The sequence below is a fragment of the Cavia porcellus genome, unplaced genomic scaffold (assembly GCF_034190915.1).
Source record: "Cavia porcellus strain 051 isolate PalLab524CR breed Dunkin Hartley unplaced genomic scaffold, mCavPor4.1 scaffold_10, whole genome shotgun sequence".
NCBI lineage: Eukaryota > Metazoa > Chordata > Mammalia > Rodentia > Caviidae > Cavia > Cavia porcellus.
In genome coordinates, this window is record NW_026947493.1 from 564,237 (window position 1) to 583,719 (window position 19,483).

At 51.8% G+C, this 19,483-nt stretch overlaps 1 protein-coding gene across 1 annotated transcript in view; it reads right to left on the minus strand.

Annotated features, from left to right (window-relative positions):
• Coro2b (coronin 2B) overlaps positions 1-19,483 on the minus strand; it is a 100,328-nt gene that overhangs the window by 17,505 nt on the left and 63,340 nt on the right. Inside the window, exon 3 of the mRNA XM_063256875.1 lies at positions 4,547-4,663. Coding sequence (XP_063112945.1) covers positions 4,547-4,663 — 117 coding nt within the window. The remainder of the gene's footprint in view (positions 1-4,546; positions 4,664-19,483) is intronic.

Here is a 19,483-nt window from a genome sequence, read left to right on the forward strand (position 1 = left end):
TGGGGGAGGTACCACTGGACCCCAAGGGACAGAGCGCATATTCTGCAGAACCCCCAGGACAGGTTGGAGGCGGGTTTCCCGAGGTGTCTCAGGGTGGAGTCTAGGAAGAACCTTAGGGAGCAGGCTTGCTGAGTCCCTCCAGTGTCCTCTAAATGTGCTCAGACCAGCAAGGGCAGTGGGGACTGGAAGGAACAGCAGGGACTCTGGCAGGGGAGGCACCAGGCCTCTGCAGGGGCTGTTCTCCTGGGAGCCTGGTCCAGAACACAGGGCGTGGCATGGGTCACCTGCCCACTGTCTTCCTAAGCCTGCTTTGGGACAGCAAGCTGCATGCACACGGATGTGACCCACACCCTGCACGGATGTGACCGTGCAGGGTCTGAGGGTAGGTGGAGGGCTCCAGGGCAGACAGGGCGGGGTGGCTCAGCTGAAGAGACGGGAGGCCCAGCACGGTGCAGAGAGGACTTGGTGACATTACTCCGAGTGCGATGTCCCTGAGCCTGTTTCCTCCCCTAGAAACGCAGGGCTGCTGGTGAGGTAGTTGGACCGCCAGGGACACACACTCTGGGTCTGCAGCCTCAGGCCCTGATGGCTGGTGCTGAGGCTCAGGCAGACCCTGCGGTGAGTGGGGCTGGGAGCCTGTTCCCTGCAGCTGGCCTGGCAGCTGGCGTGAAGCTTAGTTCTCTCTGATCAAGACCTAATCTCCTGTCTCCGGGCCAGCAGATCCCATGTTCCTCCCTCCAGTGTCCCATGGCCTGTCCTTTCCCTGAGCTCCCCCAGCCACCCCACCCCAGGAATCCCAGTCTGCACACAGCTATGGTGGCTGAGGCAGGAAGGTCTCATGGCTCCACCCCCAAATCTTGGCTTATACTCGGACTGCTCAGGAGAGCACAGGTGTCATTTCCAAGTCCAGCGGCTCGGTCTGTCCGGTCCCCTCTCGGGTCTCAGCCCTGTCTGGTCTCGGGCTTCTCCCACACCACATTCCTTCCCTCAGGCCTTGGCTTCTGGGTCTCTTCCTGGGAGGCTTACCCTTTCTCTGCCTGCCAAGTCGTGCTTCTCCAAAACTTCTTTCTCTTCCCTGAACCCTGGTCAAGAATCACCCCTCTTCCTGCCATGGCTACAGCCCTCTACCTGCCCTTCAGTTCCCACCTCCGACACTACATTTCCTTCTGATGGTGGTCCAGAGGTGCCAGGCACTGGGCTGGGCACAGACATCCCTGCATCCTCACTGCACACAATCTAGATCTCCACACATGTGCGGCTCACAGCAGGGTCCGAGCTCCTAGGCGTATCTAATGCCCCGCTGATCTAGCAGGAGGTGGAGTCATGAGGTGACACAGGGATGCAGCTGCGGGCTGCTGGAAACACAGGCTCTCTCCCTGCCCCTGCTCACCGTCTGCTGCATGGTCCATTTGTTGGATGTTGGGGACCCCTGCTTAATCAGATTCCAAGGCCAAGCCTTCTTTGGCCCCCCAGAGACTGGATGTGGTGGGGGAATGCCACGCAGTGTGGTCTCTCCAGTGTGTGTGGAATCTCTGGGCTCCGGGGGCCAGGGCCTGAGCTTATGCTTCTCTGAGCTCACAGCAAGGGCAATGGCCTGTTCATAACTGGGGTCCTGGAGTGTGACACACCCACTGGATGAAAGAAACCAGCAGGCTAGAACCCGGCAGGTCCCTCTCACCTGACTCAGGTGGCACAAGTTTCAGCCTGAGAAGGGTAGGGGATCCCAGAAGCCTGACCTGGTCTCATCCTGCCCCACTCCCAGGTGCACACTGTTCTGCTACCCAGTTGGGTCCTTTAGTGTTACCACTGATTGAATGATGGATCGATTGCAGTATTTGGAATTGAACCTGGGTGGGGGGGCTCATGCATGCTAAAGTGCTCTGCCTCTAAACTACATCCCCAGCCTTTTTTTTACTTTTTATTTTATTTATTTATTTATTTTGTCTTTTTCATTTTTATCGGTACCGGGGATCGAACTCACGACCACCTGCTTGCAAGGCAGGTGCTTATGCCGCTGAGCTAAATCCTCAGCCCCTTACTTCTTATTTTGAGTCTTGCTAAGTTGCCAGGGCTGGCTTGGAACTTTAGATACTTCTGCCTCAGCCTACTAAGTAGCTGGAGTTACAGTATGAGCTGCCATGCCCAGTACCTCTGTTGGTCCTCATAGAGCTTGGTGGGGCAGCAGCCCAGGTAACACAGGCTTGTCTACTTCCCTGCTGCATTGAACCCGCACTTGGACACTCAGTTTGGGGACAGTGTCTCAAAGAGATCCAGAAGCTTCACATAAATCTATCGAGTTCTCAGCCCAGAGTGGATGGAGAAGCCGTAAGTCTCAGGGGCAACTGTTTCCTGCTGGGTGGTGACAGTTGCTCAACACCTCAGCAAGCTGGGGCAGAGCCAGCTGGGTTTGCCACACTTGGTCCCATGCTCTCCCCTTGGGAACTCTGTCCTTTCTTGCAACGATCACTGAGCTCCCCAGCCCCAACAAGCTCTATTTGCCTCCTTCCAGTTCCAGGAGGCAGCCTCTGCTCCTCAGGCTCTGTCACCTTTCTGGCTGATGCCTCATGCCCACCCTTCTGCAGCTCGGGTCTTCCCATGACCTGGTCCCTGACTGCTGTCCCCAGATCATGTTGGCGCTGCTAAAGAAAGCGAGGAAATCTAGGGGACCATCTTCACCGTGGATTCTTGCTCTCTCCTTTCACAGATGCCTCACCCCTGCTGCTGCTGCCCCCTGGAATCCTCTCCAGCTGACTTAGGAGCTGGCCAGCCCCACGCCACCCTCCTGGCCCCTGTCCACCGCTCTGTATTGTAACCCAAATAATGAATACTGTAATCCAAGGATTGTAATCTCTTTCCTAATCTTCCTCACAATTCAGAAAATTATATTTGTAATCCCACTGAGATGTTATTGGAATCCTGCAAAGTTAATTCCAATCTACCAACTCCAGTGCAACCCACAGTGACATTAAAGACACCAAGACATATTCAAAGTTAAGGGCCACAAGAGGTCCTAAGCCAGATCCAAATAAGAATATGCGGCTGTTCAGGGTATTTAGCTCAGCGGCATAAGTGCCTGCCTGGCAAGTGTGAGATCGTGAGTTCAATCCCCGGTACCAGATACAAAAATAAAAAAAGAAGAATTTACAAATACAAAACCAACAATAGATTATTTACACGAGTTCGATCCCTAGTACCGATTAAAAAAAAACGTATTCGAGAATATGTGGACAAAGGGCCTGATCCAAGACTTCTCCCAGAATTTATTACCTCATGAAGAAGGACGTGGGGTTCAAGGATGCGTGACAGTGAGGATGGTGAGTAACTTGAGCTGCCTGGCCAGGTGGAGAAAAAAGCATCTTTGCAAAATGCAGGAAGAATGACATGCAGAGAGCTCAATCTGCATAATTCAGTTAAGGTGGCATTTGAATTGTTTTGGGAGGCTGTTGTTACTTCAGTTTCTGATAAATAAACTTCTATGCCCTGGGGACTCACTGCCTCTTTATTTAGAAGTTAGGACTCAGCTGACATTCCTGGAGCTGACTGGCTCTGCAGTCCCACTGTGATCAGATCTTTTACAGACAGAGCTATGTAAGAAACAAGAGACTGCCAGATTGGCCCCAAAGAGTATTTCAGGCCTTATTTGCATTGTTCAGAGCCAAATGAAAAGAGAAGGAAATAGCATAGCCTGCGCTGTACGTATCAGAATATGGAAATAAGACTCAGGTTGCAGCAATTGTTCGGCATTCAAGGAGAGTCGCTCAAATAGTCTCCTATAACTCTCTATGTGCCTTCTGCACCAGCTCACCTCACTCTCAATACCACAAAGGCAAGAAGGTTCTACTGGGATTGCTTTCTTTGGATAATTGATTAATTGGGATATATTCACCCACTCATTCACTTATTTATCATTCTATCCATTCTCTTCCAGTCATCCTTCCTCCCATTCACTTGTTATTCATCCATTCAGTGTCCCCCTGCCTTTGGGGACAGTGTTTTGCTTTGTATTGAGTGCTTTGAGCTCACTATATAGCCCATGTAGCCCAGGGTGGCCTGAAACATGATGATATTCCTGCCTCAGTCTCCTGAGTGGAGGGATTACAGGTGTTTATCACCATGTCCAGTCAGCCATCTCTTTATCAATGTGGCCATGCACCCACTCATCCATCTACCCACTGATACATAATCTGCATCCATCCAGCCATTCATCTGGTCATGCATCCATCCATGCATTACCCACCCATCTGTCCTTCCATCCATTCATGCACCTATTCATCCATCAGACAACATCTATTCATCCATCCATCCGTGAATCATCTACCCACCCACCCACCTACCCACCCACACACAGTGAGCAAGTGTTGGGTCCTGGGCCCTATGCTGGACGCCTGGGGTTCAGAGCCAACCAAGTTGTGGTCTCTGCCCCCGAAGATCACAGTCTGGTCTGTGGAGACAGGAGACATAGCTCTTCCAGTGCCAGCATCCTGGGGACATAGCCTGTCCTCAGCCGATGCCAATGAGCTTTCCCTATAGCCTGACTGGGGCTCACCGATGTGTCCTCTGAGCATGAGGCGATGATGTTGTCGATGAAAGGGTTCCACTTGATGTCCAACACATTGCCCTGGTGGCCGCACACCTTGGGGTAGTTGGGTTCGATCCTGCCTGTCTGCAGGGGAGAAGAACAGAGGAGTCAGCGTAGCAGCCCCAGGAAACACACTCCTTTTGCTGGGCTTCTCAGCCAGGGTGGGTTCCCCCAGCCCCACCCTACACTCTCAAAAGGCAGAGTTCCTTGATGCCCTGACTTGAGGCTGCAGGATTTTCCCAGCAGCCAGGGTGGGCATTCATGGTCCCAGGCACAGGAAGCACTAGAGGCGCTCGGTCCTCAGCCCCATGCCCTGGCCTCTCACCCTGACACACTCAGGGAGCTCTGTCCTCCTGCTGTCCAGTAGGAGTCATCCTCACCCATCCTAGAAAATGCTGTGGCCCTGTCCCATGGCGCTGATTGCTTCTGTCTCTGGGATTCCAAGTGGTCCCACTTCAGGACAGTCTGGGACACTTCCTGTGGGACAGGTGCTGCTGCTTTTGGGGTGTGTCCAGCCAAGGAAACAACAGGACTCGAAGGTCCTCGTGTTTGTCGCTGGTCCCCACCTGATCAAATAAGACAGGAGCAAACTGGTCTCCCTCAAATGGAAACTGGGAAAGTTAGGATGTTCCTGCCCATGGGAACATGCAGAGCTCAGTGGGTGGCATCCCTGGCAGCGCACACCCACACCCATATTTTCACCCACCCATAGCGGACCCTGACGCTCCCAGTTTCTCCCCTGGGAGCTGGATCCAGGGTCAGCAGAGAGGCATGAACCTCTGAGTGCATCTCGTTTATCTGGTGATTCTACATAGAGTGTGAATGGGCATCCAGGTACAGTGTGCATCTGGAACACCTGTACACAGTGCCTTGTGGTTGAAAGCAGTCTTTGGAGTCCAAGGATTTGTTTAAACACAGCTCCACCATGTTTTATCTAACTGGCTTTGGGAGATCCAATGAACTCCTAGGAGCCTTGGTTTCCTCATTTCTAAAATGAGGTTAGCCACACCTATTTCTCAGCATTGCAATGCAGATTAAATGAGCTACTGGCTAAGCGGGGTGCTTGGGGATTCTCATCACATCTGAAGGACGAGATGGGGTCCCTGACAGACTCCCACCGTCCATGTCTGCTGCCTGCCTAGTGGCTTCAGTGCATACATCCGGTGGAACCCTCTCTACCCGGTTCTCCATCAGCCCCTTTCCAGATCAGTTATCTTGGAGAAACAGGGCCTGGAGAAAATGGCAGGGTCAGGAAGGGACACAGCCAGGGACCAAATGTGGGCTGACGAGGGCGGAGAGTGTCGGCCCCATCAGTAGGGTGAGAACCTTTCTTGCTTCCATCCAGGATGCAGGCTGGGTTACAAAGTCTTCTCGTTATTCTGGAGCTGCTAGACTACGATTTCTTTAATGAGACTTGAAGCAGAAACCAAGCCACATGACACCTTGGGATTTATTTGGGGTTGCATGTTATCTTAAACTCTCACCACAAAGCTGTGCATTGGGTGTATGTGTGTGTTTTGAGACAGGGTCTTGCTAAGTAGCCCTGACTGGCCTTGAACTCATGTTAACCCAGGCTGGCCTTGAACTTAAAGTAGTTCTCCCATCTGCACTGCATAGTGCAAACTTGTCTCAAAACAAAAAAACCAGCACCAGGTGTGGTGGCATAGGCCCATAACCCCAACACTTTGGAGGCTGAGGCAGGAGGACTGCTATGAGTTTGAGGAGATCGGGCTCCTAGTAAGTTCAAGGTCAGCCTAAACTCCATAGTGACACCTTGCTTCAAAAAGCCAAAAAACAAAACAAAACAAAACAACCAGAGAGTGACCCTGGGGTGGCATGCAGACTCCTAGATAAATATCTCTTTTCGGCTCAGATGCAGATTCCCTTATGTATCTGAGTTCCATTGTTATTCATGGCGTCGGTGATCCTAAGGTTTTTGCAGGTCACGATCTGCTTGGCTGTGAGTGGCAGCCCTGGAGGGAAGGCTCTCCTTTCAGCCTGGTGGCTCTGATTTCCCTGTTTTGGACAGTAGGCTTCCACATAAAACTTTATTCGAAAGATGAGTTCTATTGCTAAAAAGAAGTTTGAAAACCACTTTTTATAGATAAATCAAGGCTATTAAAAATACAGCTATTTCCAAGTGTGGTGGCATATTCCTGTAATCCCAGCACTCAGAAGGCTGAGGCAGGAGGATCACTGCATGTCTGAGGCTAGCCTGAGCTACGTATTGGGACTATGTCTCAATTAAAAAAAAAAAAAAAAAAAAAGCAATTTTTTTTTTTTTTGGTCTTTTTCGTTTTTATCGGTACCAGGGATCGAACTCACGACTGGCTGCTTGCAAGGCAGGCGCTTATGCCGCTGAGCTAAATCCCCAGCCCCCAAAAAAGCAATTATTAACTCGAGGAAAAAGTATTGTATAAGAAAGTTAATGTAATCACAGTACATAATGATTCATGTATTTTCATAGTCACAATAATGTAAATCTTGAATATTTATTTAAACAAAGATTGTATTATAATAGACTGGGAAGGCGGAGGCAGGGAAAGGGTGAGTGAGTAGAGCTTAGAGGAAGGCGGAGCTGGAGGAGGCTAGAACTCATTTTCTATCACAGGAAGTCAATGCAAAGTGTGCAAGACTTTACACATCCAGACAGTAGTACGCAGGTGTAGACACATGCTTGTAACTCAGCCCTCAGGAGGCTGAGGCAGAAGATCACAGTGAGTTTGTGGCCAGCCTGGGCTACACAGTGAGCTCAAGACCAGCCTGAACTACGTGGTGGAACCCTATCTCAGATAACAAATGAACAAATAAATAAATAACCTCAAGACTCGCTGGCAAAAGCATGTCATTCAAAATATGTGAGAAGTATGAAAAGAATAGCAAAGGCATAAGAGCTGCTACCTTTGGGGAGCAGAACACGGGGTGAGGGGACATAGCCGTGTGGAACAAGGGTTGAGGTCACAGACGGTGACAAGCTGAGGGGTGCTTCACTGGGCATCCAGAAGGGAAAGACCGAGCTCTGCAACACCCGTGGTACAAATAAAATCTCCCAGCCGCTCTGCTTTCCGGTTAAAGAACTGGTGTCCCCTGACACAGAGTGGGGACAGAATCTGATAGTGAGCAGTGTCCCCCTCCCACCAGGCACAAGCGGTAATGCCAGTACTTCCCCGGGCACAGGGAGTAGGTAAACAATTATGGACTGAAGCATTTTTAGTATCGGTGAGGTGGTTTTATTACAATTTATTTAATTGCAAGTTAATGTGCAAAATATTAATAGTGTCAACCTCAGGCTAGTTGGATATCACTAATGGCTCTGACTTCTTTTCCATGACATGGAACATTTTTCCCTGCCAGGCTGGGGTGGAACCCAGGGCTTCTTGCATGCTAGGCAAGAGCTCTGTCACTGAGCTATACCCCAGTCCCAATATTTGACATTTTTATTAGATGTTTGTTTTAAAAAATTAACTTCGTGGGGCCAGGAATGTTGCTCCATGGCTCAGTGGCACAGCACCCACCTGGCAAGCACGAGGTCCGGAGTTCGATTTCTGGTACCAAAAAAAATCACACAGCTTTGATTGGTTTTAGGCAAACAGATCTTAAAAGGAATGGGGTGCAGACTTCCGGGGCTCACAGGATTTTGCAGCACAGTGTATGCGTTCATACCCGTGATTGATTTGCGGGGAGACAATGCTGCAATTCATTGAGACTGGGTCTCTGAGTGCGTGGGGAGCGCATAAGACCCCCACAAGGTGCTCCCTGGGAGAGGCTGCCCCGAGGTGCCCTGCAGGCTGCCCAGGGGGTTTGGGGCGCCTCCACCGGAACCCAGCGGCATGAGACCATTTCAAAACAACCCGCAGTGCAGCTGCCGCTTCCCATGATCCTCTGGCACCGCAGTGTGGAAATTTGTACATGGAAGCAAAATGTTCTTACCTGGAGAATCAGCTTAGCGAGGCAGAAAAGCGCACGGCGCAGGAGCTAAGGTTTCCATGCTGGCTTCCGGTGACCTTGAACACAGACCCCCATCTCTCCCTGGGCTCCTCAGAATCCCAGGCTCCTTCTGGTGGCTGCTACCCGGAGCCAGGCATGTGTGCAAGGCAGAGCGCCTCACTTCCGGCAGGCCGGGGTAAGAATTCTTACCAGGTTGGCTGCCGCAAAGATAGGGATGGCAAGACCACTGTCGGCCATGGGAAAGAGGGTGGCGATCAGAGTATCTGACGCGGGTTTACAGAGCGTCAGGTCCTGTGCTATGCTATGCCATTCACAGAACTTGTTTATTCCCTGTGACAGCCCTGTGAAGTTTCATCACATCCTTATGACCTCCCACAAGGACCCATTTTATAGATGAGTTAAACTGAGCCCTGGGACTGAGCACAGATGGTATAGCTAGCAATCGAGGGCCCACAGAGGCACCCAGCCTTGTGTCCTCTCTGCTGCACTAGGTCCTGGAGCCGGGTGGGGGTGAGACAGGAGGTAAATCTGGGAAAAGTAAGAAACCAGGAATAGAACTTCAACATCTCTAGTGTAGTTCCCCTGGGGGCTGGGGACTCCTCGAAGCTGCCTAAATTCTTCACTCCGTCCCCTCCTGGTCTCTCACCTCTACCAGCGCTTTCAAACCTTGCTACAGTTTACGATCACCAGGGATATAAAAACCCAGCAGCTGCCGAGGAGGAGACTGAGCTCTTACCAATTTAGCCACCCGTGTGGCATTTGGTTTGGTTTGGTTTGGTACTGGGGTTAGAGCCCAGGGCCTTGTGTTCCACATCCCCAGGCCTTCTTAGTTCATTTCTGGAAAGGGTCTCACTAAGTTGCCCAGGCTGGCTTTGAACTTGTGGTCTTCCTGCCTCAGCCTCTGGAGTAGCTGAGATCGTAGATATGTGCCACTGCACCAGGCTCATTTTTTAGATTCCCCCACAGCCTGGCATGGTGGCACATGCCTGCAATCCCAGCACTCAGAGGCTGAGGCGGGAGGATCACTGCAAGTTCGAGGCCAGCTTGGGCTCCATAGTGAGACTGTCTCAAGGAAAAAAAAAGATTCCCCAAGTGATTTCAGTGGGCAGCAAGGTTTGGAAACCACGCTCCTAGAGGTGCACACGCTGCCAGGGCCCAGGTGTCTTGCTTTGGGAGGCCCCTGAGTCACTCTGACACAATCGGTCTGACCCCATGCAAGGAGGGCGAGCAGCTCCAAAGCCCTGTCACTCATAGCATCCAACACAGTGACACCGTGGGAGCCACAGACAGTGCAAGCAGGAAGGTAAAAGTCCTGGCATCTGAAGTGGAACCCAGAACAGTGGACAGTGCTGGGAGACCATAGTGGGCAGTATTCATGGGTGGGCTACCCTGTCCTCACACTCCCTTTTTGGGGCCACCCCTGTACCCCAGCCACATGATCAGCTGCCTGTAGTCTCCTCAGTTCTCTCTCAGGTGTGGTTGCTATAAGGGGGTGCTATACCTGACTCCCCAAAACCCTATTGCTCAGGCCTCGGGCCTAAAGCAGGCTTCACTCCCAATTTCCATTTATATCACATTCGACACTGTTCCCATCCCCAGGGAGGAGATGTGACCAAGAGGACACAGCTCGCCCCGGTCACGCAGCCCGGCAGAGACAGGTCTATGGCTCTGGGAGCCAGTGTGGGTGGAGGATGTCTGCATCTGTAACCATGGTGTCCCCACCCCAGGTTCCTGGAGACAAAACCTTCATGCTAGGTTCTCAGCAGTGGCTGTTTGTAGACCCCAGAAGGGACAGAGGTTCTGTGAGCTGGGGCTGGAAGGTGCTGAGGGACAGGGAGGAGTGTGGGTCATGAAGCAGCTGCCCAGGGTTCCTGGAGTGCAGGGACTCATGCCACCCTACAGCACCCAGGACTCACACTTGTCCCTGGCTATGAATCAAGGCCCTTTTTTATAAAGCCCGTGCTAAAACATAAGAAGAGAAATTCCTATCACCTATGCCTGGCATGCCCCAGAGAAGAGAAGAGGACAGCAGAGTTTGATGGGTGTCCCAGGAAGGACAAAGGTTTCCTCTCTTGGTAGCTCACAGCCAATCGGGTGATAGAAACAGACGCCAGAGGTGGAGAGGGGCTGTGTTCTGATGGGGAGAGGCTGGGGGCTGCTGGGGGACAGAGGGGCAGGTACTGGAGACACTCCATGGAACATGCAGTCAGGGAAGGGGGACCCCGGGCAGATGCCCAAGGTGCAGAAGGCCCAGCCCAGCTGGGATATTGAGGGAAAGGCGCAGGTCTCAAGTCCCAGGGCCACAATGTGAAGCCACCACACCAGACTCTGCTCTTCCCCCAGCCCAGTGGAGCAGCGAGATGACACTTACTTCCTCTGTGGATCTGTCCATGACCCAGCTCCCCACACAGGGGCCTCTGCCACCTGTGGGCTGGCAGGATGGGGGACAGCTGAGGCTCACGCCCCCTCCCTGTAGGACATGACAGATGCAGGGCTCAGAGCCAGCACCTGCCTTGTCAAGGTCATGCAACAACGCGGAGGAGGTGGCCCTGCCTAGGACCTTGTCTGGGGCTCCCTGGGAGACCAGGCTGCACGGGGGCTCTCAGTGTCCTAGATGGTGAAGCCACTGTTCCCAGCATTCAAGGCCTCAGTGTGAGGGGGAGAGGCCTGCAGGGGAAGCCAAATGTCCCAATACCCCAGTCCTGCGCTGTGGCCGGTGCCCCCCATGGGGCAGGAGGGGCTCCACGGAACTCTGCAACTGTTAAGTGGCCCCAAATACCTGATGACACTAACGCAGGCAGCCTTGTGTGCTGCCTGAACCCCTCCTTCCATCACTCATGGGGGGGGGGAAGAGGGGTCCCTTGCTTCAGGCTTTTCCTGGACACCCCAACTCCACCATCTCCCACAGCATACCAGCAACCTTGTGGGAGGGTGACCCTTGCCCAGAACCCTTGTCCCACTGCAAAGAGCAGGTACCTGGAAGGCAGGAGACCTGACGTCTGCCTCAGCCCTGCTGCTCCTAGCTGTGCATCCCTGGATGAGCCTCCATCTCTCTGTGCCGCTCCAGGGCCTTTGGCTTCACTAGTAGGCACTGCTAATTGCTCACTGAGTCTTGTCTGCAACCGGAAGTCCAGGGAGTCCCAGCCTGGGTCACAGAGGGCAAACCCAAGATGAGGTCTGACCACCTGTTGGCATCACGTGGTCCCCAGGGCCTTGACAGCTGCTAACAACATCAAAGGCCCTGGCTATGCCTCTGAGACTCCTGCACCTCTTTGTATGCAGAGAGGACTCCCAGGGCCTTTGCTGAGAGAATCCCCACAAATGCCCTCACACCCACTCCTTCCTCAGCAGGGCTGTCACGTGATGGCCCCAGAGGCTCCAGCATCTTCTAACAGGGTAAGGTTGGGCTTCCATAAAGATGACTTTGACTGAGGCTGGGGATTTAGCTCAGTGGCATAAGTGCCTGCCTTGCAAGCAGGCAGTCGTGAGTTCGATCCCCAATACCAATGGAAAAAAAAAAAAAAGATAGATCCTCCCCTCCTTTGACATCTTCTGGGATGTGGTGACTACTTTCTGGTTTTGTCAGCACTGGGGCCCACAAGCCCCTCCAGATTTGGAGGACTCTGGTAGAACATGAGCAGGGGAAGTACAGTTCCTCCTTCCCAGCATCCTCTACTGCCCAAGGATGATGCTTTGGCCAATCAGATTGTCCCACCCCAATCCCAATATTTTGATGAGGTACTTTTTGCTGACTGCTTCCTACATCTGGAAGAAACACAGAATTCTTTGCCCCCGTTCAGGGGGACATGGCCCCTATGTCAGGGTGGTCTTCATGGCCCACACAGCCTCAACTTCTCTCTCCCTTCCCTGTGATGCCATCCTCAGACAGTGGGGCCCCTGGGCCTCCTGTGAGCCTCTGACACCCTCCAGGGCCACCTAGTTCCTGCTCCTGGGTGTCATCTCTGACTCCTCCCCATCTTGTGACCTCCCAACTCTGATAAACCTTTCTCCCTAAAATCTCTTTGTGACAACCTAGCTGTCCAGTACTGAGAGCCATTCATGTGTTAGACCTGGAACCAGTGCTATTTGGCTGGTCACTGCCATCAGTTCATGAGGTACCTATTGTTACATCCATTATACAGATGAGGAGACTGACTCCATGTGAGATTAATGAACCCAGAAGCGGGGCCAAATCTCAAGTTTTAATTTTCACTGGAGTCTGGTACCATGCTCAACCTATGGGAAGCGGCCCAGTAGGTTTCTGTCATGATACCATACACTGTGGGCCTCATCAGAGCCCTGGCACAGTTGCATGGACTGTACACTGCACACCTTGAGAGGGGACCACTCAGTGTGTGCAGCTGTCTGCGAGTCTGCAGGCCTCGCCCTGCTGCTTCTCTGTCTCTGCTCTTTCTTGGGTGTTGATTGCTTTTCCCTAGAGGTTACCAGCACTTTCCTTACCACACATCTCCAGCACTGTCCGGGAGGCCCAGGAGACAGCATGGGCAGTGCCTCTGACCTGTGTGTCCTAGAGGCACTGGCCTTCATCTTCTCCCTTTTATTGCCCAGTGGCCAGAGGCTGCCTTGAGAGGGTCACAGGGAGAGAGGGCAGAAAGGGCTCCCACAGGCACAGACGCCAGGGTCCCTCCTCCTCCAACACTGTACTCCATGCTTTGGAGCCCTGGCTACCAGATGGATGGATTCTGACCTGCCCAGGGCTAGGGGTGGGGGGTTCTGGATAGCCTGGAGAGGGGACCTAACCATGAAGCCACAGGGAAGGAGAGGGTGAGGGACACACAAACCAGGTCTGTTGTCACTGCCTGCATCATGGAGAGAGCTGGAAGGGTGACAGACTCGCTCAAGGGCACACAGCACTGAGAAGGAGCCAATCCAGCATGGAGGACCTCAGCTGCCCCTTCCCAGCCCCAAGGCCTTCCCACACGCCAGCTCTCTCTGCACCATGCTGCCCAGGCTTTCGGGGCGGGGTGGGGGGCAGGTCCAAAGGCCGAGCAGGGGACATGGCCCGAGTTTGCACCTTGGTTCAAGTCACTGAAATCCTCACAGCACCTCACGTCCCACGGCGGAGCAGGAAGCCACTGGTGAAGGGGACCCAGAGCACACAGAAAGGGGACACAAACACAGCAATTCACGCAGGACCTGAAGTATTTCCAGCCTCATGGCTGTCCTCCTCAGATTACCTTCTGCTCTATTTCCCAATTAAAGTGTGGCTCATGGAGCCGGGAACAATGCTGCCCTTCTAGCCTGTGCTCTGACAGCACGCATGGCAGAGCAGGATTTCCCCTCCCTTCCTGAGGATCTGCTGGGTCTCCAGGTGACTGACACCTGAAATGCCGCCATTAGGGACTTGTTTCTTTGACACTCCATTTTGCCGCTGTTTTGCTTGGCTTGGCGAGGCATCGCTTTGCTTTGTTCTTCGACAGTCTCCCTGTATAATCCAGGGTGACCTTGAACTCAGTGATCGTCCTGTTTCAGCCTCCCCATCACTCAGATCAGTACCAGTTCTGACCTGCTCACAGCAGGAGTGGGGTCCTCTAAGATAGGCATCCTGGACCACTGTCCTGCTAGACGCTCCTGGGTCTCCCCATGACCTCGCCTGTCTTCCTGTGAGTCCGTGCAGGGAACACGTGCCCTCCTCCTAAGTCCCGCCGGCGGACGTTGTGAGACCGCAGGGCAGCCTTTTCCAGAGCCTGCAAATCGCACTGCGGCCCAGGGAATTGTGCTACTGTCCCTCCACCAGCAGAGGGCGGTGCGACACTGCTCGCAGCCACCGGCAGGCTCCAGGCCTTTAGGTGAAGGCGCCACCGTGGGATCCCAGGCTGGTCACCTTCCCACACCTTCCTGGGGTGTGGGCCCCCAGCTGTGCCTTCTGTCCACGGAACCTGATCCCGCTCCACCCGAGGCACCGCCTCCATTGCAGTCTGATCCAAACGGCCACGCAGGGGGTACCCCAGGATGACAAGCTCACACCCCCATCCCGATACTGTTCCTGGCCACTTGGGACAAGTGTCGCGGTAGCAGGCCCCTGGTTTGTTGCTCTCTGACCTCTCTCCCGGACCTCTGAGCCAGAACCTTGGTTTTAACTTCAAAAATCACACATGCTGGAAGAAGACTTGAAAAACCCCAGATCACACGTAGGAGTGTGCACACACGCGCGCACTCATGTGCATTACCACCCCCAGGGCCAGGATGCCCCGCAAGGAAGGGGAGCGCGCAGGACCCCAGCCCCAGCCTCCGCTGAGATTGTGACCTCACCAGCAGCCCCAGGCCAGGACCACCCAGCTGCCTCGGGGTTATTTGTCTTGCCGTAGGAGACAGGAACGCAGTTATTCTTTCTACTGTGCAGGAGGCAGAAGAGTCATCTTGGACTCCTATGTGGAAACTGAGGCCCAGAGCCTCGGTGGGAGGGGTTTAATTTCTCTAGATCCCAAACTGGGAGCACAATTCCTGAAATCACAGAGAACCCTCCTTTTTCCTAGGGTGCTCAGAAGATGTGAGTGAGCACTATTCTCAGAACAACCCTAGGAGGTAGGTATTTTGTTAGTTTTCCAGTTGTTTGATTCTTGTGGTGCTGGAGATTGAAACCAGTGCCTCTCATGTCCCAGGCAAACGGTCTACCATGAGCTACACCTCGGCCCTGTTTTGAGAGTCTTACTAAGTTGCCCAGGTTGGCTTCCAACTTGCAATCCTTCTGCCTCAGCCTCCCAAGTAGGTAGGAGTACAGACTTCCACGATGCCTGGCCCTGAGTCTTACACCCCAAGCTCTGCTGTCAGGTGCATCCAGGCTTGCTTCCCCATCCAACAAGACTGCTGGCAGTTGGGCATGGTGGCACAAGCCTGCAAACCCAGCATTCAGGAGGGTAAGATAGGAGGATCACTGTTTGAGTTTGAGGGCAGCCTGGGCTATACAGCCAAGACCAGCCTGAACTAATAGCAAGAGTTTATCTCAAAAAACTAAAAGCAAAACAAAACAAAAAGACCCCTGCTCAGCCTCGAGCTCAGGGTGGGTGCAGAGGCAGCAAAGTCTGGAGAAGAGGCCAGGTTTGGGGTGGGGGACTCCCTAGGAAAGGAGGGATGCTGGGGGCTTCTAGGGCCAAGAGGACTCCATGAGAGTAAGGGAGGCCCTTTTGCCACAGGAGTTGAGAACATGATACCTATGGACCATGACCCAAAACTGGGCCATGGTTTCTAGCAGTGCAACATGTGAACCCAAGTTTGCCTGACTATAATCTGTGTTCTTCTTTCTCTTTCCGCCCATCTTCCAGGGACTGAACCCAGGGAATGCTGAGCTATATTCCCAGACCCCACCCCCATCTTTTTGAACTTTTTAATTTTGAGATATATTTACCCAGGTTGGCCTCAAACTTGCAATCCTCCTCCTTCAGCCTCCCTTATATCTGCGTACAGATGCTCATACCCAGGCCTGGCTCTTTTTGTTTACTTAGTGTGGCGACTGCAATAGCAGAGATAAAAATGACATTGCAGAGGCCCCTGTCTCCTGGGTTGAGAGGGACACAGAGGACCCTGGCTCCCTTCCTTATCTGCCCTCCTGCAGCCATGCCCAAACCCCACGCCTGGACCCTGCTATCCAGGAAGAGCTGATTCCGGGAGGTGGAAGCGCCTTCTTAGGCTACCTCCCTATCTTTGGGGCTCTGCCAGGAGTCAGCTGGACAGAAGCAGGAGAGGGAGAAGGGGAGAGAGAAAGGAAATTCCCAGCAGCTGTCAGGAAAGAACTGGTCTCCTGATGCTCCAGGATCCCTGGGGGCCTGTAGGAGTTTGAGCTTCAGGATGGGAAGCTGCTGTTCTTGGGCTCCTCTGCTCTGAAAATCACCTTGCCTCCCTGCACCTGGGATTACCTCTATTTCTTCCTCTCCCTCCCCTTCCCCCACTACTCCCCTAACTCCTCCCCCTCTTCCTTTTGAGACAAGGTCTTGCCATGTGGTTCAGACTGGCCTTGAGCTCACTGCATACCCCCGGCTGGCCTTAAACTTGCAGTGATCCTCCTGTCTCAGCCTCCCAAATGCTGGGATTACAGGTGTGTGCCACTAGACCGGGCTTCCCTCAACTCCTGAGGGCACTGAGCTTCCCCTGTGCCCTCAACATCTGCACAACTAATGACTTCCCATGGGAAAGCTTTGCAGAATGTCACCAAGGAATCTTCTGTCTGAGGCCCCTTCCTCACCTCCAGTAAGTGGGGCACCCAGTGTCGGCAACACAGGAATCTGTTAATGGTAGAATCTGGGTGGTAACCGCTGCAAAAACACTTCAGCTCTGAGCAGGTTTGAAAAGTTTAACAGTAACATGTTGGGGTGTCTACTTTTCTTAACCCAGTGGGTGAATTAATACTTAATGCATGATTATCAGAGTTGGTAAGAAGATGTCATTACGGTTTAACACTTTCCTAGAGAGACCATCAATGCAGTGAGAAAAGGAAAAGACACTAGAGGTACACAAATTATAAAGGAAGAAATAAATTATTGCTATTTGCATGTTGTAATATACTCAGAAACCCCAAAAGAAACTCCAGAGAGACTACCATAAACCATGTGGAAATTTAGCGACATGGCACGTAGTCTGTGTTTCTCTGCTTTGCTTTCTTTCTCTTTCTTTTGAGAGTGCTGGGGGTTGAACCCAGGGCCTTGTACATGCTGTGGGTCCTGAACCACATCCTCAGCCTGTGAAATTTAAAAGAAGAAATCTATAGTGCATAAAAGCACCCTGACCCTAACCCTAATGCTAACCCTACCCTAACATCATATATCAGGAATTCATATTCTAAACAAATGAGCTGATTTTCCTAATATATAAAAGGTTTCTTCAATGAGAGAATCAAGGCCTCTAGAGAAATGGGCAAAAGACACAGCCCATTTAGATCAAAGGAAATGCAAACATTTACGCATAGAAAGATATTTTCAAACAAAATTTACTTTGAGAAAACCTTTTCACCCATCAGGTAACCCTACAGGAACATTCCATTTTCAAGGGGGTAACACCACAGAGGTGCTTATACTTTGCTAAGGAGAATGTAAATTGTCACACTCTCTATGGGAGCCAATTTCATCAGGCTCTGTCAAAATTTCAGGAGTACATAATTCCCTTTCACCAGGAATCTCAAAGTTTTAAGAGTTATATTTATAGCCAGTAAAACACAGAGATCTTAGTGGTTAGGTTTATTGCATCTTTAAATGTGTGTGCACCACTGCAATCAGTACAGAGGACATTTCTGTCACCCTGCTGCCCACATTCCTGCTATTTCACCTTTCGTCACATGCGTCTACTTTAGGGCTGTTCTTAAACTTTAGTGGATTCTGTGTCTGATTTCTTTTGTTGCTCAAAATGCTGTAAGGGATTCACACACTACTCTGTGTATCAGTAACTACAGATTCTTTTATATGTTGCATCTATTCCATTTTATGAATTGACCACAGCCTATATGTTCTGGTCTAGATGTCTGGAATGCTTCTAGTTTGGGGCTACTATGAATAAAGCTTCTAGGAATATTCTTATGCGAGTCTCTGATGTTGGTGTATGTACTGCTCGTTTTTGCAGGACATAAAATCTGTTAGTGGAATTGCTAGGCTGCAGGCTGCATTTGTGTAGCTGGAGCAGATGCTGCTGAGCAGTTTTCTAACCCTGTAGGTTCCCACCAGAAGCCGAGGATGAGTCTAGTTGTCTTTATCCTCATCAACTTAATATTCGCATTCTTTTATGATCTGCCCATTCCGGTGGGTGTGTAGTTGTAACATAATATTAATTTGCACTTTTTCCTGATGAATAACAACAGGCAAAGCACATAAAGAATTCACACCCCAAAGAAATACGAACAGATCCTAGACATGTAAAGAGTTTCAATCTCAGTCTTATTACAAATGCTGTTGAAAGTGGCACCTTTTCAGGCTTATGGGCCTCGAGAATGTCCACTTTTAAATAAGGCCACTTCAAGTTCTGCAACTCCCACACATTTGTGGTTATTTTCTACCCATTTAAAAACCTGGTCGTGTATTATGGATCTCAGTAGTAGGCTATAAAATGGGACATATAGAGACATCTCTCTCAAGGGACTGAGATATCTCCTTTAATAACTAGATACTCATTGACTTGTGGAGCTTTGTATCAATTAAGTTCTGAAATAAATAAAAACCTAATAAATTAACCGGAAAATATCATAAGTTGGCCCCTGGACATCAAAGCCCAGCAGAGCAGCTCACTGCAGAGCGCACCCACGAGAAGTATCGTGAGGAACTGCTGGCTCAAGGAAAAGACAGAATATCAAACTTCAAAATGAAAAATTTAAGGTGCAGTTTCTACTAATCAGGTATTGTCACTTGCATGTCACGCTAAAGCTGGAAAGTTGTAAGTTGAAGAACCTTAAGTTGGGGACCAGCTGCAGGCGCGTGCGTGCGTGTGTGTGTGTGTGTGTGTGTGTGTGTGTGTGTGTGTACGTGCGCGCGCGCATGTGCACGCAGTGACTTTTTGGGAAAGGCGCTGGCGACCCCCGCTGCCTCCTCATGGCGTGATGGAGTAGCTGGAAGCAACAGGACTTGGAAGGCTGCCAGCTCACCATCCCCTCCCACTGGCAACTGTCAGAACCTAAATACTCATAAATAGGTGAGTGGTGGGCGTGCGCGGTCTCTGGGTGGCATGGCTGTCCAGAGGAGGGAAGTGGGCTGCGGAGTCCCCTGTGCTGGGGACTGACAGCAAGTCACAAGCCTGCGGTCTCAGCAGCCTCACTAGTGCCCCCAAGAGCAGGGTCTTCACAGGCCCAGGCAAGCGCAGGGATAGCCCCAGGGGTGCCCAGGGGAGCTCAGGCATATGGGGAAGGCCTACTGCTGCCAGCAAGCAGGGGACTTTTCTGATGTGTCATTTAAACCCTGTGCAATCCCAGGGAAGGTCTGTAGCAGTCATGTCTGCTGGACAGAGAAGAGCAAAGGTAGAGAG